Genomic DNA, 26315 nt, shown 5'->3' on the forward strand with positions numbered 1-26315 from the left:
GTCAAAATATAAAAGAGCACTTCCGAGCCAGGAAGAGTAAAAAATATTAAAAATAATAAAAAATGAAACAATAAAGAATAGTGTGCGTGTTCCGAAATAGGGAAAATTGCAGTTTCCAGCAAGTTGCTACGGTTAAATATCTTAGCGAGCGTTCGGATGTGATTATAAATGTGCTAATTATTGAGCTATTGGTAAACACTAAAGAAAAAATGGTAAACGACTCCAGACACTGCGAACAATCAACAGTGTCGTAATGTTTCGGAGTCGGAGCTGGTTCGGGGGCGGCTGGGGCCGACCTAAGAACCCTCACTCTTTGGAGAGATTGAAATATCTGCACAACATACTATGTAAGAACACTACAGTCTCAGAGAGTAACCGAGGTATATTGGTAGAGTCACTACGATGTATAGCAGAAATCCTGATATGGGGCGACCAGAACGACAGTTCAGTATTTGAGTAAGTATTAATGAGTCAATTTTAATAATAAAATGAGATTATTTAACCAAATACTTGTAAGTAAATATAACCGACAGTCCTGTTCCCCTCCAATTAATTAGGAACGCCGAAGATAATTAGCAGATATTCCTCAACTGAAGAGTACTTACATGATGTTGAGTTCCTTGTCATATTAATTAACATCACAGTTGAACTTAAGTTTGATATTGCAGAACATTTATTAATAAGGGCTATCTAAGAGGCTTGTACTGTAACAGGGAATGTATATTCTTATTAACCTCTTAGTATTCATTCTGACTACCATTGAGATATTTAAGCTTCAAACTTACATAAGTAATTATGCTTAATGTTAATATAATAAGTTCTATTTAGACTCATTGACACAAAGACAAAGACAATGAATAACAAACTGATTTTGAACTGTTCTTTATGAACATGATTGTGTAGTTACACTGCTCCTCTCCTTAATGGGATCATAGTGTTTTTGATGTGTCATAACAGGGTTTTTTTAAATTATTTTTTCAATTTAGAGCCATGATAGCCCAGTGGATATGACCTCTGCCTCCGATTCTGGAGGATGTGGGTTTGAATCCTGTCCTGGGCATGCACCTCCAACTTCAGTTATGAAATTTACGAAATTAAATATTATGTGTCTCAAATGGTGGAGGTAAAACATAGTGAGCAAACCTGCATACCAGAGAATCATCTGAATTCTCTGCGTTTGTGAAGTCTGCCTATCCACATTGGGCCAGCATGGTGGACTATTGGCCTAACCCCTCTCATTCTGAGAGGAGACTCAAGCTCAGCGGTGAGCCGAATATAGGAAAGCTTTGATAAAAGGGCAGAACATCTCTGTACATTTAATTTTCATCTCATCTAATAGTGCCTCTTGTGATATTCTGGCCTTAGTTTGGAGAGCCGATCAGAGAATGTGGTTTGAGTGTATCACTTCTGATGTCCCTATAACCTTATCAGAACAACTGATAAATTAGCACTGCAACACCACCTAGGTCATATACCCTCAACACTGTACTGAATTTTGCCTCCCCAAAGCTATCACAATCTTGCCGCCCCCACTAACCTCTAATATTAGATACACTACAGGGAATAATAACTATTATTACATTTTCATCTTTTATAGTAAATACAGCGCTGCGTCAACATATTTTCACTCAAAACAAGAGCATCTTTAAAATATTTTGACCCAACATTGTTGATTTATTCCAAATCACAATATGATGATTTTGAAGAGATGCTGAACTCAACAGTCAACATTTCCTGAAGATGCTCTACTATTGCAATTTGGTTTATTTAAAAAGAATATTAGAATATTATAATATTCTTGTTGTTCCAATTCCAATATTTCCATTCCCCTGGGAATGTTGGTCATCACATCAGTGATCACTGGGTCTGGCCGCTTCTCCATTGAGCTATTAAGACCTATAAAGACATTGAGGATTTGTCCTTAGATTTCACTTCACACGCTAGTGAATTGGCATTTTGGCAACCATGTCCCACCTCATCAGGCATAATTGTAGTCAAAAAATAACTAACCCTGATTTCTTTAAGACTTAGTTTAAGAAAGAGTGTGGATCTGAGAAACTTGACTGACTGATATTAATCTTTTATTGTTACAGCTTCTTCTTAGAAAAGAATATGTTATCATATTTCCTTAGAATTATGAGACAAAAATGTGGAGGTTCGTCTTATGTGTGTGTACAATTGCTGCAGACTCTTAACATATTGTTTGAGAATATAAGAAATGAAACTTCATTGTGTAAGTATTGAATTTATCAAAAATGCACAAAAGTCTTTCCGAAATTGCATTTAGAAAAATAATACACATATTTAAACAAATGTGAATAAATTTAACTAAAGAACTTAAAATCGGGGGAAATTATGTTTATTCAGGTGTGTTTTCAAAAATATATAGGTATATCTAAATACATTATAGATTCATTAATTGTATTGTTTGTCTCTTAATAGATGGATTTCTCGCCCTGTAGCTGGCCATCAAAATAAGCTGATAATAATGTTTCAAACCCTTAATCCAATACTCAGTTGTATATTTAAAGTATTGAATTGGTAACATTTACATTGTGTTGGAATCCACAAATCTGGATCGGAACAGCACCTGTTAGGTCTAAGCACTAAATTCTCTCTCCTATAAGATGGGGGAGCTTGCTAGTAATGGGTAATGGGTTTTTCATTTAGGCTGATACTTAATTATGAATCTTGTAGAGAATAACTATGAGTGATGTTTTATATTTCAGATTATTTACTTAGCAATAATCATGTCAACTCCATAATAGTTCATAAATTTGATATTTCTGATGAAGAAGTTATGGCATACTATATATCATTCCTCAAGACTCTAAGCCTTAAGTTAAATAATCACACTATACATTTTTTCTATAATGAGGTAAGTTTTATAAATACCTCTGAACTCATAACTATTCTGAATGCTTCTTAATCAAATAAGTCTTCTATACTAATATTATAAAGGAGTAAAGTTTGTGGTATTGTACGGGGTAATCACTAAATCTACTGAACCAATTTCCTTTTACCACTAGAAAGCCACATTCTTTGTGTGTGTTATAGGTTACATTTTATCCCTGTATTCTCAATAAAACAGGAAACAAAATTAAAAATAATATTAATAAATAATAAATAATAATAATATGCTCCCGACCGACTTTTCGGCCACGGCGGCTAATCTCATGGTGAGATTAACCATGTACGCAGGAGATATTATAGTGCACAAGTGTATGCGCAAGCACAGGTGCACTCTCTCTTCCCTCACTCTCGAAATCCGATGGGACGGCAGACCGACACGACCGGTGAGAGATCAGGCGCAGGACCGACGGCTTTACGTGCTCTCCGAGGCACGGGGGTGTACTAAAACACCGCCAACTTCCCAACTCCAGGCTCCCAACTACAGAAAATTAGGATTTTCCTTGTAAGAAAAATCCCAATAACCTATTTTGTTTTTTTTGTTGGCCTGACCCGGGATTCGAACCCTGGACCTCATTGTCCGTAGCTGAACCAGCTAACCACGGGACCAATGAGGCAGTCAAAATAATAAATACTACATTGTCAAATGGTAGGGTCCTCAAGTTGAATGAGGCTTCAATCATTAAGCTATTTACTCTTTATGGAATTATTAAAAAGTTGTAGTAAAATATAGTGTATTAATTTTAGCATACAAAAGATTTCCCTCTATACACTGAGGCAATAAAATTCTTCAACCATCCAGAGACTATGGTGCGAATAGCTGTAAGAACCTTGACGTTAAATGTGTACAGAGTACAAGATGCCAGTATGTTAAGGTTTATAAGGGACAGGTAATTAATATTTTGTTTTTTTATAATACCATCTTTTTCGTCTTGGTATTATGGTAGCAACGGTTGCCCTGTTTCTTATCACACTAACTAGCGGACGCCCGCGACTTCGTCCGCGTGGGCTTCAGATTTTCACAAATCCCTCATAAAGAGTAACAAACATCCATATCCATACAAACTTTCGAGTTTATAATATTAGTAGGATAATGAAGGAGAAAGTTTATATTTGTTTGTTTGTTACTCCTTCATGATGCAACTACTGAAACTATTTGGCTGAAATTTAGAATGGATATCAGTTATATCCTGAATAATCCATGGTTGTGGGTGTGGCGAGACTTGTTAAAAACAGGATTTCACGCAAACCAAATTGAGGGCGCCTACTAAGTAGACAATATACCAAAATTTTCTTTAGAGCATATTTTAAAAACACGCCATTTATATTTTAGAACTGCTGCACCATACTTCAGCAATTTGGTTTGGTTTATCGGCAAACATATTCTGGAGTTGAATGCCTGTGTCAGAAACGATGCTGAGTAAGTATTACAGATTATTACTGATTTATGATCACAATAAAAGAAAATGTATATTTTTTTATGAATAGTTGTAGTTACCTAAAGAATTTTGGGTATTTTCAGCCACCAATCTCAACAGAAACTCGACGACCTGGTTGCCGAACATTTAGACCATTTGCACTACATCAACGATATACTATGCCTCAACATTCCAGATCTCAATGATGTTCTAACAGAACATTTATTGCATAAACTGTTAATACCTCTATACATTTATTCGCTCACGTCCGAATCGAGCAAACGGCCTGCCACTTCATCCCCTTACAACCGCGACCACATCCAGAGCATTGAAGTTATAACGAGGAATTTGGAAGCAATTCTGACAGGAAAAAGTACCGATACTCCTTCAAGGATCAACTATCCGTTGCAAAGAATCGAATCAGACGATGAGACCAAACCATCTGTGTCATGTGTCGTGTCCTTGTTTCTTTTATCACAAGTGTTCTTAATAATTACGCACGGTCCAATCGTTCACGCATTGGCCTGGATAATTTTACAGTCAGACTTATCTGTCTTCGAAGATGGCGCGACTAAAATATTAGACATGTACGTCAGCAATGCAAAGTCCAATGTTAAACTAGAATTTTCTAAACCGCAATTGAGTTTGGAGAAAGCTTTAGAAAACACTTCCTGTCCAGACAGGGATTACACTACTCCAGAGTATTCAGGCGCTAAAGCGTTCGGTTACGATACCGATCAATCGAGTTGCGATCTCGATCCCGAGTTGGTTTCAACGTCCCTTCCGTCCACTTCTCATATTAGTGAATCATCGAGTGTAGCTCACGATTCAACTGAAGATTTAGTGACGCAAATTCAACCGGTCAAATCTGATAGTTCTGTGACTTTGTCTAAAGCGAATATGCCAGACTCGCCTTTGCCAGATTCTGGGGTAGAGTCGGGTTCATCAAAAGTGTCTGAATTGAATAATATAACTGATGAAGAAAAACAGAAATTGCTAGGAAATAAACCTGGTGTCAATGCTGAAAGAGTGGCGACGACTATAGAACACATATTAGAAAATGAAACGAGGAATATTGAGACGAGACCTTTTTTGAAAACCATTTTAGACTCCCTAGACTGCAGCGAAAACGATTATAAAGCGCTATTCGCACTTTGTTTGCTGTTCGCGCTGATAAATAATAAAGGTATGTATTTCATTGAATCACTGAGTATAACATGATATGATAACGGTTTCCTTGAACTTTACTATACTGTAATTACGTAATCTTTCCTAGTATGTTATATAATATTTTTTTCATGTTTTTTACTGCTGACCTGGTTATCAGTGGGTAAGATATCACTATGCTATATTGTATGTTATTTGTGACACATATTGCACTGATAATCCATAGTTTGATTAATATTTTAGGAGTTAATCCGGAATTGCTGGATACATTACTACTTTCGGAAATAGAAGATGAGTCTAAATCGAATGCATCACTGAGCAACAAAGCAAACGTTAATTCGGATGAAACACCAGACTCGTCACATGAAAGGAGCTCTAGCAATGGAAAAAGAAAAATTGAGAGTTTCAATGCTCTTCTTATATCGAAGTTAATGGCGATAGCAGTTCTCAGTTGTAAACCTGGTATGTATAGATTTTTAGATTATGTAACATAGTTTATCTTCCTGGTTCAACATTTGTTTAGATCAGATGTAAAATGAGCTATTGGGTTTTCTCTCAAGATATTCTCAGTAGTTGTACCCATGCCTTGAAGGTCCAATTATATTAAGGGAATATTGAGCATCTGTGCACTAACATATCTCCTACGTACCTAGCACTCTAGTCAACTAGGTTAACCTCAAAACAAGAAATGAAAAATCCATGAATTCGATAAAATGTTTCGACAGAAATTTACTTTAAAGTTGAACAGTATGTTTAGAGTCATCAGTTCCCTTGTTTTGAAGTGAAACGTACGATTGCATTCAGATAATTGTTCACGGTTTATAATGAAATTCCTTGCTCCGTATACTGTGGACAGCGTGTGGAATCAACGCATTGATGATGAAACCACTTGATATCTCGAAGACATTATTCAGTTTAACCTGTCTTCAGAGGATACTCGAGTATCTACTTCGGTTAATGAGTTAACTCAGAGAAACTTGTTATAGCATAGTTAAAGGAAAGAGCCCTCGAGGACGTAGCAAGCGAGAAGTAGTGTTTTAGTCAGATCACCAGGCTCTACATAGTCCAGAAAAAGTCACGACCCACAGTAATGAGAAACACGACAGAATGAGTCAAGATCAGTCGCAATCTTGACCATCGCCGGAAGGATGCTAGTCGCAAGCCTATCTCTGACGCCCTAAGCAATAGATAAAGAGTAAAATTAGTATTGAAATATATTCCAGCGTCCAAAGTCCGCCTGGTGACGTGCGAGCTCAGCGTGCGCTTGCTCCGCACGTGCATGCAGGGCGCGAGCGCGCGCCACCGAGCGAGCGTCGACAACTTGCGCGCGCGCTCCGCGGCGTTGGCTAGGAACTTCTACAAGTGTGACGACATATTCTTGGACATGTTTGAGGACGAGTGAGTACTTTTAAGATCTGTATAGATGTTCCTCAGTATCGAACTTGAAGTTAATATATTTGAGATCATGATTGTGATGTTTATGCTGTTTTGCTTGTTGTATGTTTTACTGAAGTCCACGCAAGAAGCCTATGTCCAGCAGTGGACGTATATCGGCTTTTAATGTTGATGATGATGTTTTACTGCACTCTTGTGCGTGCTCAAGAGTTGAGTATCGTCTATTAATACGGCTCTTTAACCGACCTTTCAAAAATGTAGTAATGTCACAAAATGGTTCCACAATGTATAATGTTTTACTTTCCAAAAGGTACTGTGAGATGAGCAAGCGTCCGTTGAACGTGGAGTGGTTGTGTATGGACGCGGCAATATTGCTGCCGCCCACGAGGACGCCCATGTCAGGGATCGCTTTTGAGAAACGGCTTCCCAGTGGCGAAGTGAGTTTACATTTATTACTTAAGTGTACACTTAGCTTTATGGTTCGTGGCATCATCATCATATCAGCCGATGGACTTCCACTGCGGGACATAGGCCTTTTGTAAGGACTTACAAAGTATTTTCCAAGGATCCTGAGCCGTTCACCCTTCGTGTTGTTTGTGGCAACCCTTAGCCAAGCACCGTTACATCATATAAACTTTTTGCGTGGGTTCAGCAGGCTGATTATGTATCTCGACGTATCACTTCTAACTGTGTAACGCAAAGCTAAATGGAACACTAGAGTGTTTTTGCAATTCCGATTATGTAAGACAAAAGACAGCCACAATGCCTAGTGATATCGTTCTAGGCGCAAAATTTTATCGACATTATGCGACTAAATAAAATACACCCTTTCCCGGTACTACTTACTACGGGTGCGGCATACTTTTGCACATATACGCATTATACTTGATTTTGCTGTTTGTCTGTGGTGAAGTGAAGTGCCATAGTTTCTTTGTTGGTAAACAAAGCCGTATTAAAATATTAATAAAAAAATTGGTTTCGTTGGATCAAAGTACTTGCTACTGCTAGTTTTTTGTTTTCAATAGAAGTAATTAATTAATCATTTTATCGTATACATTTTTATTAGTGTTAATAGTTAATTTATCAAAGTAAACGGCCACTTTTACATAAAACATTATCTACACGAAAGTTCTTCAAAGTTTTATCGTCTGCCTATGATTAATTTAATGGTCGTTGTGATAATATGTAAAGTATATTTTATAGTGTTTTGTATATTAAAGTTTATCGCTTGCAACTAAAGATGTCCGGGAAACTCAATGATCGCCAATTGGAACTCTAATTGGAGATTGCAGAGTGCCACCCAAACTTGGCGATGGGTTGTTTTGGAGGGCCTTTGGAAAGTCAGGCTACTAAATAAACCTTCCGTGTTCGCGTCTGCCAGTGGCGTTGTGTAAGTTATCACATATCTATATTCTATATTATTATTTTAAAGAGGATGAGAGGAAATTTTTGATATTGTAGGGGGTAATCTCTGGATCTTAGCGATAAGGCCGCCTTTTGTATGCTGATCTCTTCCTAATTTGTTTTTTATTTCACTTGTTTTTGTCTTTGTGGTGTGCAAATAAAGTATATTTATCTATTATCTTTTTATCTACTAAACCGATTTTGAAAATTCTTTCACCAACAGAAAGTCACATAACTTGTGAGTGTAATAGGCTATATTTTATCCCTATAGTCCCAAGGGAGTGGGAACTATGCAGGTGGAACCGTCAAGCATCAGATAGTAATTATATTCAATTGAAATTCATAATTTTCTATTTTAAGCTTAACATAATACTTGGTTTTGTGACTAGCATATTGCATTAAGAAGCCTATTGAAACCACAACTATACCTGCACCATGTAACCTTTAAGTTCTAAGCATTAAGTACAACACGAATAATCAAAATCAAACTTTGTCTTTTTATGCAGATGTATTAGAATTGTTTGTATTTGTAGGTTTTTGTTTTAGTTACATTAAGGCTAAATATAAAATCCTACCTTGATTAGTAATTTTTTTATGATGATTGAGGCTAGCCACTTAAAATAATTAATTCAAATTTCAATTACAATATATAGTTAAGTTAAATCCTACAAGTATATGTATCTCCTACAAAACTGGATAAAATATAAGGCAAATCAAAAAACAAAAGAGCTCAGTTTAATCCCATAAAAGCCCAGTTGCTGCAGAGTATAGACTAGAGGGTTTGCCAGGGATATAGGTCCATAAGCACAGCAATAGCCCAGTGGATGTAACCTCTGCCTCAGATTCCAGAGGGTGTGGGTTTGTATCCAGTCCGGGGCATGCAGCTCCAACTTTTCAGTTGTGTACATTTTAAGATATTAAATATCACATGTATCAAATGGTGAAGGAAAACATCGTGAGGAAACCTGCATACCAGATAATTCTCTTAATTCTCTGCTTATGTGAAGTCTGCTAATCCGCTTTGGGTCAGTGTGGTGGACTATTGGTCTAATCATGAATGAACGAATAGTATTACCTAATCCAGTGTATGTAATTCTTAATGATAATAATTGCTAATTCAAATAATAATTTGTACTTTATATTTTCTTTTATTATGTACATGTTCAGCTTAATAAATATTGCACATTTTGATTTGTTAAATATCATCATTTTGATTTGTTAAATATCACATATAATGAATATTGTTATCATTTACAATAATGTATTGTTTATGATAACAATATTCATTAACCTGAAACTAAAGGATCACAAACATTCTTCGTCTGAAAAGAAGCTCAACATAAATACAACAAAGTATTATTTTTGTTATCACCATCTCACAGAAATATATTGTAGAACCAAGTAATATACCTGAGGTATTTCATTTATTATACATATAGATTTGTCATTTATATAAACTCTTAATCAAGATATAATACATAGGCCATTTCTTATCTCAATATTCCCACAGGAATAAGATCTACTTAAAGAAACCGGGGGCATATGTAGTTCATGTAATAAAAAAATATTTTCTACATTTCAGATCAACATGAAGATGTGGGCTCTAAACTTTGAGTGCCAGGGACTGACTATGGAAGTCTCCATGTCGCTGGTCACCATTGAGGTGCAAAACACCTTGAAAAAATTGGTGATTCTGAATCCTTCATCTCTATGAACAATTCATGAAGAAAGAATTAAACAAACATTTAATGAACAGATTTTTTATAAGATTATTATCAATAATGACATTGCATATGAGAGAAAATTGTCAAATATAATTTCATTTTAATTTAATATAGTTAATTATGACATCACTGTATATAAAGAATATGATTATTATCATTTGGTTAATTTCAGTATTACATAGTATTAGATAAAAATTTTATTGTAAAATTGCACATCAAAATATGTTTTATTATCTATTATTAGGAGGAAATATTATTTAACTATTATTATTATCCCTAATAGCCCAGTGAATGTGACTTCTGCCTACAATTCCGGAGGGTGTGGGTTCGAACCCGTTCCGGGGCACGCACCTCCAACTTTTCAGTTGTGTGCATTTTAAGAAACTAAATATCACGTGTCTCAAACAGTGAAGGAAAACATCGTGAGGAAACCTGCATACCAGAGAATTCTCTTAATTCTCTGCATATGTGATGTCTGCCAATGTAATCCAAATATGCTGGCCCATATTCGGCTCCTGTCAGAATGAGAGGGGTTAGGCATTGGCCTTCCCTTACCTTATCAGCCGATAGACGTCCACTGCTGGACATAGGCCTCTTACATGGACCTCCAAGCACAACGACCTTGAGCCGCGAACATCCAAACAACCGACCAACCACGCTTTCCAGTGCGGGGTCTCCCGAGTGCGGGTAGGCACTAACCCCTCTTACTGGGGGAGACTCGAGCTCAGCAGTGAGCCGAATATGTGTTTATAATGATGATGATGATGATTATTTAAGTAATTGTAAAAGAAAAAATTGAATACTACATTAGTTGTTTATCTATACAATTCAATAATTTTAAGAACAAAACATGTGCCTACCACATTGTAGGAAATAAATAAATAATGATTTGATTAAAAACAATGTTGTTTAATGTTAAGCAGGTAGGGCCAGGTAGTTCTATATTTGTGTAACATCTATTACTTAAAAATAAAAAATATATTTACTTGTGTTGGTATTTTTTATTCAGACTTGATATATTGTTGTTGACAAATTTTGTTATAATATATATCTTTCATTCTTTAGTTTAATTTAATCAAGAAACGACCCTACTTACACATATAGGTACCCCCTCTAACAAAAATAGACTGAAGTATAGGTAAATATTTAACAAAAATGTAAATTAAAAATTAATTATAGATTAATTAAAAACATGACTACAATTTGAATTATCAACTTTAATAATTTGCTTCAAAATAAAAACACATACGCGTGGCGCAGTAAGTAGTGCTCCTGCATCCACGGTCATGGGTTCGATTCCCACACCTGGAAAATATTTGTGTGAAGAGCATGGGTTTTTTCCAGTGTGTGTGTATTTATACATTATATAAGTATTTAGAGGTAGTATATAAATGTAAATGAATATTATAATATCAACTATCTTAGTACCCACAACACAAGCTACTCTGTATGCCTACTTTGGGGCTAGATAGTGCTTTGTATGGTTTAAGTATAAATAATTATACAGAAGGCTTGGTCACGAAAAAATATATCCAGTCCTTTGTCTGCATAGCTTGAGGGTTCTAGCAACTTGTTATCATGGTTTTGAGTGAGGAATCCTTGGACAATACTGCCATCACAAGGATTACTGTTTTCTGTATCCAGCCCTTGATCTAACAGCCAAGTGAAAGCTTCTTTAGGTGTTGGTTGAAACATTGTTAAGCTCTTCACTTCTTCAAAATTATTAGTGATTCTCCTAGAAAAATAAATCATAATGTAGGTATACATGGTACTGCCCAACAAGTTCTTATAAAGTAGGTATATAATATACTGACCTGTGATAAGTCTCCTCCTTCGGCTGCATAGCTTGAGGGTTTAGGAAACCAGAGTTCATGGTTTTGGAGTGAGGAAACATTTTACAATATGCACCCAACTACAAGGCTCCACCGTATTTCTGACACAGCAATGTTGTGCATATCTTATCTGAGATCTAGGAGCAGCTCCCAAGATGGGGGTCATCATGCAAACATTGGTCACCTGAAAGAATTGAAGTGTGTATTGCAATGTATTATGTATTTTGCCTACATAAAAGTAACAGTTATATATAATTTATAGTATATAATTTATATTTGGATCCTGTAGTTTCATTAACTGACAGTTATACCTAAGCAACAGCTTACCTAACAACCAACAGCGGTCCCTATTGGGCAGGTTTTCCTCAAGTGGTCTTATTGCACTGGTTCCATATGTACAAGTCATAAGATGCACCACCAAATTGAGCATCCACTATGTTATTATTAGATTGGCATCACATATCTGAAATATTAATTGACAATATATAAATAAGTTAATGTTTAAATAAAAGGAGGTACCATGCTTTTATTCAATTCTAATTGTTAGCCTCCTAGTAGCTCTTGGCTTGTAGGCCGAACTATTGTCAATGGGTGCAATCAATGCGCCCTAATACCCGGGCAATCCAAATTTTTTCATAAATCTGTAAGTAGATGTTAATCTAGATTAAGCACCTGGGTATATGTCTATTTACAGTAACATCCTGTGATATGAATAAGCACTCTGTGTATTATTTATTAATCTCAATCAATAATCAATCCCATTTTGCAAATAAGTTTTTATGCAAAATCAACCTATGAAAGATTCAGTGTGGTAGTGAACACAAATTAGTTGAGTCTTAGAAAAAAAAAACTAAAAATATAATGAATAGGTTATGTTAGTTTCATACTGTGCTATAAGTTAGTTTCATACTTACTTATTTATAATGATTTTGTGTTTAATGCAAAGGGAACTTAACACATTTTTTTTAAACAGCTGGGGTATTCAGGAGCGTCAGCGACTTCATGTAGGCATTTGCTAAAAGATGCCTTAGCCATCACAAAGCCATTTGTATGATCCATTGGCATAAAAGTTTAAAGCTGCCAAGACCTGTAAATAATATTCAATGGTTTAATTTAGGTTCTTAGGATGACAGTGACCGATCTTATTATTTGTTTCTTACAATCTAACACAAATACTACTGGACTGATTATAAAAAATCTTTCACCATTGGTAAGCTACAGCACAGAGTAATATAGGCTATATAAAATATAGCCCGTATTACTCTGTGCTACCCCATATTCCCACAGGAACGGGAACTACACCGGTCAAACTATGGTGTGTCTGCTAGTACTGAATAAGCCTACTCCAAATCTTAAACCAACTTATCCTATGATGGAAGCTCACCATATAAAAATACCATATTCGGCTCACTGCTGAGCTCGAGTCTCCTCTCAGAATGAGAGGGGTTAGGCCCATAGTCCACGTCACTTGCTCAACGCAGAGAATGAAGAAAATTCCTTCATTCATTCATATAACTTACTTATCTCTAATTCATTGCGAACAGCAGTTGTTCGAAGACTTTGTATTTCTTCTAAAACCTGCTGGTTTCGCGACACGAAAGTTTTGCAATGAACTCGACAAAGACATCTTTTTCGTTCCGTTTCCGCGTACAATACAAATGCTACATGCATTGTATTGTACATGGCAATGTCGGTAAACACTACAAAAATAACACAATTAATTAAATTCACTTCAACTAACTCTAAAACTGTAATTCTGCTTTATGAAATAAGTATGTAGGTACCTACTATATATTCTCAACTTTCGTCATATTTTACATGAAAAACTTTTCTAATTCTGATTTTATTGACTTACAAACTAATACCTTACTTACAAGGTATAGTACAAAATTAAAAAAAATCCTAAAAGTACTTTTATTTGTAATTATTGAATCACAGGCGTCAAGTAAACTTTATTAAAACACTGCTCGGTATTAGTTTCTATAGCGATTGACTTTGACAACTTCTGTGTCACCCAGTTCTATGATCATAATGCTTACATAATCGCTTAAACTGACTATCGATACGTAAAAACTGCGATAAAACTTGGATAAATCCCTACAAGTGACCGTGACAGAGAACGATCCAAGATGACGTCATTTCGGTGGGAGATGTGTGTTACATGATCGCAAAAACGAAAAATCGCTGTCATTTGTTGTCGTGACTGTGATTTTAAAGCGTTCACCGAGTTACATAATGACCCTGCAGGTGTAAGAAAGAAACCACATCACAATGCCTTAGTAGTAAGCAATATTGTAGTGTTCGATGTCTCGACCACCAGAGCAATTCAATACCAAAACTCAAGCAGTAGAAGCATCAAAAAAATTGACAAGGTTAATCTAATCATACTGGTACGTCTTAATAACCATACGATCACATAAAATATACACTTCTACAGAAAAATTAATATTAAAATTAAATATTGGATTAATATAAAAAATATTTAATATATGCAATAAAAAACATATTATACTAATTAAAAAAGAATACGAGAGAAGCTACGAGATATTATGTCATTGAATTATGAATCCCACGAGACACTCGTCCCACCCGCGACTCATTTGATTACGCATCCTATAGCCCAGTGTTCCCAACCTTTATCAGCCACGGACCCCTAGGAAATCAAGCACAATTTTCACGGACCCCTTAAGTAATATAAACAGCAAAAAAAATACGATTAGGTATTTATTTTAGTTATTACAGATCAAAATAGGTACTTATAACTGTTTATCATGCATACATTTTTAGTTAACGAAGCGTTTGCGAAAGTAGTAAGCGAATCGATGTGCCACTTGGCCACTGGCCCTGGTTTCTCATAATATCCCCAATAAAATATATTTAATAAAATGCCATAATATATACTTGGACTATTCAGTGTTTTGACCATTGCCATTCTTAGGAATCACAATTTATGTCTGAAAATCAAAATCAAAATCAAAAATCATTTATTTCAAATAAATGATTTTTGATTAGGCTAGGAGAGGCTAGCTCTCATCAAACTCATCAATCAGTTTACTTTTGACACGTCAGTTGACTATTTGTAAAGATTCTACCACCGGTTCGGAAGGCAGGTTCTGCTGAGAAGATACCGGCTAGAAACTCAACAGTTGCTCTTTTGAAAAAGTCATACAGTATTATAATTTACAATTGATAACAATTACTGTTTACATTTCTTATAGTTTTACTTCCTGTGTGAAGGTGGAAGCTGATCCAACGGCCTCCAAGCATCTTTATCATTAAGGAACTCATCAATGTTGTAGTACCCTCGAATAAGTAAATTTTTTTTAACACATTGCTTAAAGCTATGCATTGGCAGGTCCATCACAGTCTTGGGGATCTTATTATAGAAGAGTACACCCAAACCTACAAAAGATTTTTTTACTCTTTGGAGAGTGTTCTGTTCTGTTTCGTGTTTTCATCTCAATGTTTATTTGTAGATGGAGAGAGCTCGACGTGCGATACGAACTTTCTTCCTAATAAGGGAGTTGTCTTTGAAGTTGTCCGGCAAACCGGAAACTCTGTTGCCATTGGCCAACCCGGCGCCTTTCGTGCAAGTTGCCGACATATTGGACCTTAGTAAGTACCTTAATCTGGCTCAATATTGTGTTCAAGTGTTTGGAAGTCGCTAACAAGAAGTCTATTGGTGAAAGTTAAACACTTTTACAACTTTCTTTTTTGTAAATCTTGCTACTTATTTATAAACAAAACTCTGAATAAACTACAACATTGTTTACACTGTTTAGCTTATATGAAAATGCATGTTTAGTGAGTGACGCTACTGTGAATTCAATATGGATTCTCAAAGATGGTGGACTAGATATTTTTTGCATTATACGAGCATCACAAATGAAGAGTTTATTTCGTTATAACAAAATTTGCTTAATAAATAAAAAGTTTTTTATTTTTACACATTTATAACTGTGACTTTGTCTGTATCAAATAATTTGTTTTGATTGTTAACTTTACTGTTAATTTTCAGACGATTCGGACCTAATATCCTGCGATATAATACAGAAGGACGGCACTTGGCAGCATCGCTTCCTAGCTGTGGATAACATCCAAGTGATTCTGGTAGAGCCTGACAAACAGCGGCTTGGCTGGGGAGTCGCCAAGTTGGTCGGCAGCTTGCAGGATTTGGAAGTGAGTATAGATTAAGGTATAACGGTTTCTTTAAAGTACCAGCCCCCCTAGCCAAGTGGCACGTCGATTCTCTTTCTACAATCGCTAACGCTTCGATTACTAGAAAGATGTATGGGAATGACATTTGCTATCATAAGGTCACGTGATCAAGATCTGTTATTCCCATACATTTTTCTAGTTTATGTAGCGTTAGCGATTGTAGAAAGAGAATCGATGTGCTACGACATCGATACTCTTTCTACAAACGCTAACGCTTCGAAAACTAAAAACCGTACCGTAAAAACCGTGTATACCGGCATAAAATTAGTCTATATCTTATAATATAAAAATGAATCGCAAAAAGCGTTGGTAAGCGAAGTAAAGGTTAAGTTTTCTACTACGTTTTACAAAAACAAATGAAATCTGTTTGGGGCGTGACTGAGGGATTTTTATTAATTACAGATACAAGGCGATAAAGACGATCCCCGATGTCTTCACCTGACGATCCACAAGCCGCGCGTGGGCGCGAGCGCGTCTCTGCCCCGCACCGTGCTGTTGCGGGCGAAGTTCAAGTTCGACGACCACATCCGCAGTATGGCGGCCAAGCAGCGATTAACTAAGGTTTGTCTCATCATCCATCATTATCAACCCGTATTCGGCTCACTGCTGAGCTCCTCTCAGAATGGGAGGGGTTAATGGGAAAAGTTGGAGGTGCATGCCCCAGGCCGGATTCGAACCCACATCCACCGGAATCGAAGGCGGAGGTCATATCCACTGGGCTATCACGGGCCTCATCTTATGAGAATTCACTTTTAGAAAAAAAAATGTGTGGATTATATTTTTACACGCTTTATATTAGCTTCACTTGTAACTATGTATGTAAGAAAATCTTGGAATCTTAATTTGACCCACTTCCCGGTTTTCGATTAGGATGAAATTTTGCACACGCTCTGAGTTGTGATCACAATACATGACTAGCAAAGAAACGTCATTACAAATCCAATATGGCGGCCTCCCCAATCACTTTAACTAAGACAAATCTTGGAATCTCAATTTGACCTACTTCCCGGTCTTCGTGTAGGATGAAATTTTCCAACGTTCTGAGTTGTGATCACAATACATGACTAGCTAAGAAACGTCATTACAAATCCAATATGGCGGCCTCCTCAATCACTTTAACTAATACATATCTTGGAATCTTAATTTGACCCACTTCCCGGTCTTCGTGTAGGATAAAATTTTGCACACGCTCTGAGTTCTGATGACAATACATGACTAGCGTGTTTTTTTTAATTATTTATTTTCTATCAGGGTCGCACGAAGTCTCGTCAGAAGAAAATGCAGCAGATCGGTCGTCTGCTGGAGGTGTCGGGCGTGTCCGCGCCCGCGCCCGCCGCGCGCCACCGCCCGCTGTTCGCGCGCCCCGCGCTTGCCGCTGTGAGAAGACACTCGGGTGAGTGCGCACTTGTGGTCGTTTGTTCACAGAGTTGCCAGAGTGTTTACGACTGCGTGCTGAAGCCCTCAGACCAATTATAGAAGGACCTGTATCGCACTCATAGTCATGAACAAAATTGTCTGTCATTTTCTGAGGAAAACGAGCTTAGATTTTGTATATATCTTATTCTAAACTAGAAGTTTTTGCCCGTTTTTTAAACAACTCAATTACACAAAAAGGTATTTTTACGGAGCTCTTTAACCGACGAACACGATTACAACTATTTAACATCGATTCTACAGACACAGTTTTTATAATCGCATTAGATCGTTGATCATATACTTTGACAGAAAAGTAACGTCTAGCAAGGCAGGTCCTATACAATAACTGGTCTGAGGCTGAAGCCTGGGAAACCCATAAAAGAAACAATAGTCACGCGTCTTCTTGACATCCGCAGGTACAAACTTTTTTTATAATTTGTATTTCAAAACTAAATACTAACAACAATTATATATAAAATGATGTAACAATGATATTGTAACAGGTATAGACGGCGACGAACCAGAGCGCCGTCTGCGCAGGCCGAGCGGACACGTGCTCAAGGACGGCATCGTTGTGTACCGAGAACGAACCACCAGCCGAGAGAGGTAATATGTAACAGGTATAGACAGCGACGAACCAGAGCGCCGTCTGCGCAGGCCGAGCGGACACGTGCTCAAGGACGGCATCGTTGTGTACCGAGAACGAACCACCAGCCGAGAGAGGTAATATGTAACAGGTATAGACAGCGACGAACCAGAGCGCCGTCTGCGCAGGCCGAGCGGACACGTGCTCAAGGACGGCATCGTTGTGTACCGAGAACGAACTACCAGCCGAGAGAGGTAATATGTAACAGGTATAGGCAGCGACGAACCAGAGCGCCGTCTGCGCAGGCCGAGCGGACACGTGCTCAAGGACGGCATCGTTGTGTACCGAGAACGAACCACCAGCCGAGAGAGGTAATATGTAACAGGTATAGACAGCGACGAACCAGAGCGCCGTCTGCGCAGGCCGAGCGGACACGTGCTCAAGGACGGCATCGTTGTGTACCGAGAACGAACCACCAGCCGAGAGAGGTAAGGGATTTTAACTACATATACAGGGAGACCGACATCAACGAGTCGCTTAGCTGAAGGGGCATATAGTTCAAAGAGTCTATAGTTGTTGGGATCCTAACGTGCTCGATTGGCGACCTTGCACTAAAAAGCGCAGTATTGCTTGACCCCCCACCAGATGGACCGACGACACCAAGCGAGTCGCAGGGATTCGCTGGATGCAGGTGGCTCAGGATCGTGATGTGTGGAAGTCCCTACAAAAGGCCTTTCGGCTGATATGATGATGATGATGATACAGGGATATACTTTTTGAAGTGCACAAATTCTTTTGGATCTTTTATGAAATATTTGTTTTTTGTTGCATCATATATTTGCGTTGCAACTTTTGCTTCGAATTAGAAGTTTTATTTTTTCACAGTTTTGAAAAATTTGTAATTTCAACTTCATACTCTTTCCCGAAAAATCGTTGGAGATTATGGTTGATAGACAGTTAAACGGATATAACCTAATTGATAAAAACCAAAAGGTACAACCAAAGTTATGGACATATAGGAATAAGGGGTTCTTTTTAATTAAACCCTTTAATTATTAAACCCTTATTGCAGTCGGGAAATAATATTTAATTACGAATTCCCTCTACAGCATATCGCGCAGCAGTAGCGCTCACGCGTCTCGAGAAGGCTCGCCCAGAGCGCGCTCAGAAGATATTCCTCTAGAAGACATAAGAAGGAACCCTGGCATAGCCGCCGCTGTACCTTCCACCAGCAGTTCAAGTAGGGTTCCACAGGTAAGGGTTAATAAATAACATGCATACTAAAACACGCCTCATTCCCTTATAGTTTATGATTCGTATTAGAAACGACCTTCACCCATGTGTTTATTATACAGGCTGCTCGGGAGTATTTCCCATAACTTCAAGGTGATGACGAGTCCACTTATAGGAGCCAAACTGCACTACTTTAACTAAAAAATAAAAACTTTTTATGTTTTCATGCAAAGTAATTCAAATAATTCCGACTATCCATGTGACACACGCTTTTATCTATCTTTGCATTTTAAAGTACGTAAAACTTGACAACGTCATAATTATAAGGATGCGTATAAGGGACACACTTTAAGATCTATATTTACAAAAGAAATAATAAAAATATTATTTGTTCCGAAAATATTAATTTTAGAACACATTCATGTTCCATGGACATTTTGAATTAGTTTTCGTTAAAGAATATAACCCTAGAGTTATGGGAAATATTCCCGAGCTACCTGTATATACTTGCAAAAAATATATAGCGTGTAGGTTGTCTGAAAAATTCCTGGTCAAACTATTATTAACCATCATTAACTATCATTAATGATAGTTTGGCCACTCGCAATATATTTTTTTATTTGCTTAATTTGATATAAAACACTTTTCATCCATTAAACACATGGGTGAAGGTCGTTTTTCTACTCTCATTTGCTAATCTACTCAAGATAAATTCGGCTTCGGCTACGATGGCCCTCAATACATGACAGTGGCATAAATAACTATTCTAATAAGGATCTTCTACTATTAGGGTTAGGCAGTTATTACATCCTTCCACTTGTTACAATCCTTGCATATTTCTTGCTTGTATTCTTAATCAATCTTTTCATACTAGTTCTTCGGTTTAGGCTACTCTTGACCTGGCTTTTCCGGAAGTTCTTGATTTGGTTCAGAATCATTTGGACTGACAGACAAACACAATTTTTTAAAGTGTTTCTTAGGGTTTATACCACCCTCTTACATTTTCAAGTTAATTACTATTTAATGTATTTCAGTTTCGATTTTATCATATGAATGGGCTTATTAGTTTGATGATGTACTATTGATGTCTATCTTGTTTATTGTATTGTTAACTTTTAGAAGCAAGTTTATCTACATGGATTTCACTTTCAACCTAAATGTGCTAAAATGTGATATATTTTCGTAATACTCGTATCAAATTATATAATACGATTTCTAACAAGTCGGCCATCTTGGGGAAGCCGCCATTTTGGATGTAAATAAAAAAACTTCACACAACTAACCAGACAATATGATCTAAACTAAACAATAAACATCAATGCATAATTCCAGCTCAAACAATTAGGGTTTCATGAAAAGAAAATGCTAATGCAATTTATTTGCATACAATCTTGTACATAACACAATATTAAAGTAGTGTGTGTAAATATAAATTATCCTTTTGCAGCCAATAGAGGGCACGTATGGAGAGTGAGGTAAACTTATTTTAATGAATTTCATGCTTTACAGTTCCATATATTATTACATTTTATTATTATAATTAACTGTTATATATAACCATCTCATTTACTATACTTAATATAAAAAAAATGTTTGATTTATGCAGCAATTAATATCATGAAAGTGCTTGTAAAATAAGCATATTCAAATAAACTAATGTGAATTTGAAAACCATTTAGTAAAATTACCTCACTTCTCACTATGTGACATTTGCATGACTGCTTTTAGCTATAAATATTATTATATTAATTTTAATATAGCTCGTATACGACGTATATGACGCCTCGCGGTTTCACCCGCGTGGTTCCTATTCCCGTAGGAATACGGGGTTAATATATAGCCTATAGCCTTCCTCGATAAATGGGCTATCTAACACTGAAAGAATTTTTCAAATGGGACCAGTAGTTCCTGAGATTAGCGCGTTCAATCAAACAAACAAACTCTTCAGCTTTATAATATTTGTATAGATATAATTTTACTTTTCGTTTATCCGCCAAATATTACCAATCTGTGTGGCGCAACGTATTTTTTGTTGTCCTCACAGATCACGAAAAATGTTCGAAATCCGAATCCGAATCAAGCTAACAGCGCCTTCGATCTTGTGTTGTAATTTGTAAAATGATTACGGTTTTTAAATTATATTGATTTTTATACAAAATACAAATATCCCGTTTTTTGGAAAAAACTTTCTTTGCAGTAGAAAAATTAAAACTTTCATTACTTGAAACAACTTTCAAAAATAATTACCAAGTATAAAATCAACGTTTAAGTTCATACGACTAAATTGCACTGAATGTAGTGATTTTTGTATTTTGTACAAAAAATCAATATAACTTCAAAATCGTAAAATTATTTTAGTAGGCCTTGATGTTAGCTATCAACCTATAAAGTATGTTGTAATATTTACAGGACACCCTGTATATATAAATATTTTCGTTTTCAGGTAACGCCAAGTACGTCACAGCATCCAAAACTAAAGAGTACATCATCTGAAGAAACATCTTTCATATCGAGCGAACCGCGAGTGAAAAGAAAAGGCATCGTCGAAACGATATGATACTAGTATCAGTATTAAAACAGTGGTATAAAATTATTGCAGCATTATTACGTGCTGCGTGCCTTGTTAGGGTTCCGTAAACGAAGGGTAAAACGGGACTCTATTACTAAGAGTCCGCTGTCTGTCCTTACGTCTGTCACCAGGTTTTATTTATTGAACTGTGATATACATTATACAGTTGAAATGTTTACAGATGTATTTCTGTTGCCGCTATAATAACAAACACTAAAAACCAGAATAAAATAAAAATTAAAGGGGGCTCCCATACAACACACGTGATTTTTTTAGATAATGGTACGGAACCCTTCGTGCGTGAGTAGAACTCACACTTGGCCGGTTTTTTTTATAGCTTAGAAGTGCTGTAGGGTTTGGCAGAGGTAAACTATTGAGTAGCGGGCAGAGCATTCGTCATTCATTCATTCGTTCATTAATGAATTATCATACAGGGGTTGCCGTACAGGGGGTATGACGACAGAAGGGACAAATAGCGGGTAGATCACTCATTCATTCATTCATTCTTAACATAGCTGAGTCTTTGTCTACGCCGTACAGGGGGTATGACGACAGAGGGAACAAGTGAATAGCGGGTAGAGCACTCATTCATTCATTCATTAAAGAATTAACATAGCTGAGTCTTTGTCTACGCCGTACAGGGGGTATGACGACAGAGGGAACAAGTGAATAGCGGGTAGAGCACTCATTCATTCATTCATTAAAGAATTAACATAGCTGAGTCTTTGTCTACGCAGTACAGGGGGTATGATGACAGAAGGAACAAGTGAATAGCGGGTAGATCACTCATTCATTCATTCATTCATTCATTAAAGAATTAACATAGCTGAGTCTTTGTCTACGCAGTACAGGGGGTATGACGATAGAGCGAACAAGTGAATAGCGGGTAGAGCACTCATTCATTCATTCATTAAAGAATTAACATAGCTGAGTCTTTGTCTATGTCGTACAGGGGGTATGACGACAGAGGGAACACGTGAATAGCGGGTAGAGCACTCACTCATTCATTCATTAGTGAATTAACATAGTAATTTTTCAGCACATGGTATGACTAAATTGCACTGGAGGCAAGGTTTGTTGTATTTTGATGAAAAATCAATATAACTTGAAAACCGTAAAATTTCGGCCATCATATATTTCGTTATTTTAGTAGGCCTTGATGTCAGCTATCTTCCCGTAAAGTATGTCGTACTATTTACAGGACACCCTGTATAAAACCCAGACACTGGAAAACAAAATCATAGGAACATTTTCCAGTTGGGCAATCGACTCCACAGCCTTTGATGCAGAGGACAAAATCTCTGCTCACTGTACCCTTAGCCATCAAAATTAATTCAATCTATGCTCTTATAGCTGCATTGAGATAAGTTGTTGAACATTATTTTTTACCTTACTCGGCAGCTATGTTCATAATATACTCAGAGGCACAATTATCCGCCCATTTTAGTACACTCGTGCCGCGGCGGGTAATTGTGCCTCTAAGTATATTTGATAGTAATAAATGCACTCTGCTACGCCCTGGCCCTAAGGAATATTATGTTACACGAAGATCATACCAATGCGATCAAAAAGCTTGCGTGTTGCGTTCAACCAATGAGAGAGTGATTTTAAATCGCGTCTTGTGATTGGTCGAATTAACTTCAACACAAGTAAATTATTGTAAGCTGTACGTTTATTGAATGAACGTTTAATAGGCTAGTTGACACTTTTTTTTAATGGTTTTAAATTGTTGACACTTTTTTAAATGGTCTTAAATGAAAATTTTTGTTTTTAAATATGTTTTTGACAATCTAAGCCAAAATGCCTGTCCGCCATGATAGTCTATATTTCAATTGTTTCATGACGTCACTATAATAAATCCCTTACAAACGGAGCGTTACAATTAGTTTGACGTTTATCGTATATCAAGTGTGTTAGTGACGTCACAAAATGGGCGACAGCGTTTTTGACGTTTGGAAAATTTTAAAAAATACGTGATATATAATTTTTTTTTAAGTAATCCTTAATTGATATCGATATATCTCGGACCTTTATTCTATGTAGTACACGAAATTAATATTATTTATATTAAATTTGATATAAGTCAACTACCCTATTAACGGCCTAGGCACCCGATTAAAAAGCTAATTTTTCTGTATAACTGCAACATAAACCAGGATTAAAGTAATTTACTCATACTGTCGATATAAATACAGCGTCAAACGCCTTGCTGTGGTCTTCAATTTAAAAAGGTATTAATATGTGTCGTCCATTAAATGTATTTCCGGGTTGTTATTTAAGTATTGTACATACGTTTAGAATATTGTCGAATGGTAAAGGCATCGCCCATTATAACTTGACCATTATATTTCACATCATACTTCCATATTTTTTAAGATGCGCTGTGCGTATAACTTATAGGTTTGTGTATTGCTTGTGTTGTGTGTTAATTTGTTATATTGTGTAATGACCTTTATGTATGGCCAAAGAGCTGGTAGACATTTTAGAGGCACTATGAAAACTTGTTCAGTACTTTTTATTTCATGTCTGAGTATAAAATAATGTAATTTAAACTGTTTACTCTATTAACAATGGAATTCATAAACGTTGCAGGGGCACCCCCAGGGGCCATTCACCGGCTGAGTGTCGAATTCTCATAACTACCCAGGGGATCTGGGGGCGCCCCCACAATGTGTATACATTTTATAAATTCCATTACGATGTGGTATAATATATAATTCCATTACCCATACCCTTAGTACCAAAAAACTCTCAAAAATGTCTACCAGCTCTTATACTACTATAGTTGTTGTCAAGTGATAGATAGTGATAGCGTTTGTGAGAGTCACTTCAGTTTTAGTTTAAATTTTTTAAAAAATTGAGGGCTCTTAGAGTATTTTTAATTCTTTGACAATTTATTTACTTACTATTATTAACAATTTATTTATATACTATTAACAATAATAATAATAATTATTATTATTTAATACCAGTTTCATGTATTTTATAATTTGAGATCAAATTCCAAGTAATTGTATTCATATTGCCTATCGATGTATGTATTTTATTTTTATAATTTTAATGGTGCCCCAAAAATTATAATTATTTGTTTATTGTTATCCTGTTTTTAAAATATTTGTACTTTTAGTTATTTTTTTTTTAAATTAAGTTATACAATTAATATTATAACTCGTATTATGTCTGTGCTATTAAAAGTAATAAGATAGATGTGATAAATCAAAATGTCCTCCTGATAAAATAGTACTTTTCTCAAAAAAATACTAATGACTCCTTTACTACGTCCTTTCAAATACTATTTTTACATATTATGATATTAAAAAATGTTGGTCAATGGGAAAAGGAAAGATGTATACTTAATGATAATTGAAAAGTTTTTCGCGTTGTCAAATCATGCTACGGATTATCTTAGAAAGTTAATTAAACTTAAGTTTACCCGATTATTACTAGTAATACCCAACCCTTTTTGGTAAAATCCGAAAGGCGGGAGACCGACCATTTAAGGCCCAGGTCATTACAGAAAAAAAAACCATAAAATCCTTAAAAAATCAAAATCACGATCATCATCATCATCATCCTATCAGCCGATGGACGTCCACTGCAGGACATAGGCCTTTTGTAGGGACTTCCAAACATCACGATACTGAGCCACCTGCATCCAGCGAATCCCTACGACTCACTTGATGTCGTCAGTCCACCTGGTGGGGGGTCGGCCAACACTACGCTTACTAGTGCGGGGTCGCCATTCCAGCACTTTGGGACCCCAACGTCCATCGGCTCTTCGAACTATGTGCCCCGCCCATTGCCACTTTAGCTTCGCAACTCGTTGAGCTATCACGATATATAATTAGAATACACAGTTATTATTTTTGGAGTGCCCTTTTTTTCTTGAAATCGTGCATTTTAAAAAGTAGGTAGTATTGAATATGCAACTGTCAAACTGAATTTAAACCAATTTACTGAACTGAATCGATATTATTATTCAATAAATGACATTAATTTGGACATTGTAAAGGTTCTTTCATCATATTTAGGCCCATCAATGTATAAAAATGGTTGGTCTTCTGTAAAACAAATTAAATTTGTTTTCAGTATTTACCCATAAATACATCTAGACCCATGGATGCCCTTTTAATTTTGTACTTTACCTAAAAGGCTTGGGTAATAAATACCCTGGTAAACTAAAATTTACTTATCAAACCAAATTAATAATTTTATTTTTAATTGAATTTCCCAACTTTATTTTCACTTGACAAATATAATTGACTAATATTTTTCCTTAATAAAATTGATTGTGACCGTAAGTATATGTTGTGATTTTATTTTAAGAAAATTTCGATGAAAGTGTGTGTAAATAAATTTATTTTATTTAAAAATTTGATTGTATTAATAGGTACTAAAATATTTTAGAGTTGGATAAATAGATATTATATTATGACATGTTAA

General features: G+C 36.2%; 2 protein-coding genes and 1 long non-coding RNA gene across 16 annotated transcripts; 2 read left to right on the forward strand and 1 right to left on the reverse strand.

Annotated features, from left to right (window-relative positions):
- Positions 1-26315, forward strand: LOC112047047 (protein CLEC16A homolog). Of its 2 annotated transcripts, none has more exons than XR_008251218.1 (16): positions 1-456; positions 2094-2233; positions 2730-2878; positions 3658-3800; positions 4244-4330; positions 4433-5514; positions 5739-5957; positions 6719-6893; positions 7201-7327; positions 15327-15465; positions 15869-16029; positions 16471-16629; positions 17320-17461; positions 18105-18324; positions 19180-19324; positions 21747-26315. XR_008251218.1 is itself a non-coding variant. In XM_052884138.1 (16 exons), the coding sequence occupies exons 1-16, from the start codon at positions 254-256 to the stop codon at positions 21858-21860; spliced, it is 3294 nt and encodes a 1097-aa protein (XP_052740098.1). In that variant the 5' UTR covers positions 1-253; the 3' UTR covers positions 21861-26315. The 2 variants fall into 2 exon arrangements, 1 of the variants encoding a protein (XP_052740098.1); XM_052884138.1 differs by lacking the exon at positions 18105-18324 and adding an exon at positions 17988-18090 and having other exon boundaries at positions 19180-19330.
- On the forward strand, positions 7334-11007 carry LOC128198478 (uncharacterized). Its single transcript, XR_008251231.1, has 2 exons — positions 7334-8280; positions 9877-11007. It is a non-coding gene; the product is annotated as an uncharacterized LOC128198478 (long non-coding RNA).
- On the reverse strand, positions 11000-13778 carry LOC128198010 (uncharacterized). Of its 13 annotated transcripts, XR_008251225.1 has the most exons (6): positions 13763-13777; positions 13371-13431; positions 12765-12937; positions 12178-12313; positions 11833-12034; positions 11000-11753 (listed from the first exon to the last, which is right to left on the reverse strand). XR_008251225.1 is itself a non-coding variant. In XM_052884139.1 (2 exons), exons 1-2 carry the CDS (start codon positions 11910-11912, stop codon positions 11504-11506), a joined length of 330 nt encoding a protein of 109 aa, XP_052740099.1. In that variant the 5' UTR covers positions 11913-11973; the 3' UTR covers positions 11000-11503. The 13 variants fall into 13 exon arrangements, 1 of the variants encoding a protein (XP_052740099.1); XR_008251230.1 differs by lacking the exon at positions 13371-13431 and having other exon boundaries at positions 13763-13778; XR_008251222.1 differs by having other exon boundaries at positions 12765-13431.

Source organism: Bicyclus anynana, chromosome 11 (genome assembly GCF_947172395.1).
Source record: "Bicyclus anynana chromosome 11, ilBicAnyn1.1, whole genome shotgun sequence".
NCBI lineage: Eukaryota > Metazoa > Arthropoda > Insecta > Lepidoptera > Nymphalidae > Bicyclus > Bicyclus anynana.

Coding starts and splice junctions, on each gene's coding strand:
- LOC128198010 (XM_052884139.1), bottom strand. CDS start 11,912: ATGTTTCCTCACTCCAAAACCATGAACTCTGGTTTCCTAAACCCTCAA. Junction 11,754..11,832: donor AAGGAGGAGACTTATCACAG/GTCAGTATATTA, acceptor TTATTTTTCTAG/GAGAATCACTAATAATTTTG.
- LOC112047047 (XM_052884138.1), top strand. CDS start 254: ATGTTTCGGAGTCGGAGCTGGTTCGGGGGCGGCTGGGGCCGACCTAAG. Junction 3,801..4,243: donor TTAAGGTTTATAAGGGACAG/GTAATTAATATT, acceptor TTTATATTTTAG/AACTGCTGCACCATACTTCA. Junction 18,091..19,179: donor CGAACCACCAGCCGAGAGAG/GTAATATGTAAC, acceptor TTCCCTCTACAG/CATATCGCGCAGCAGTAGCG.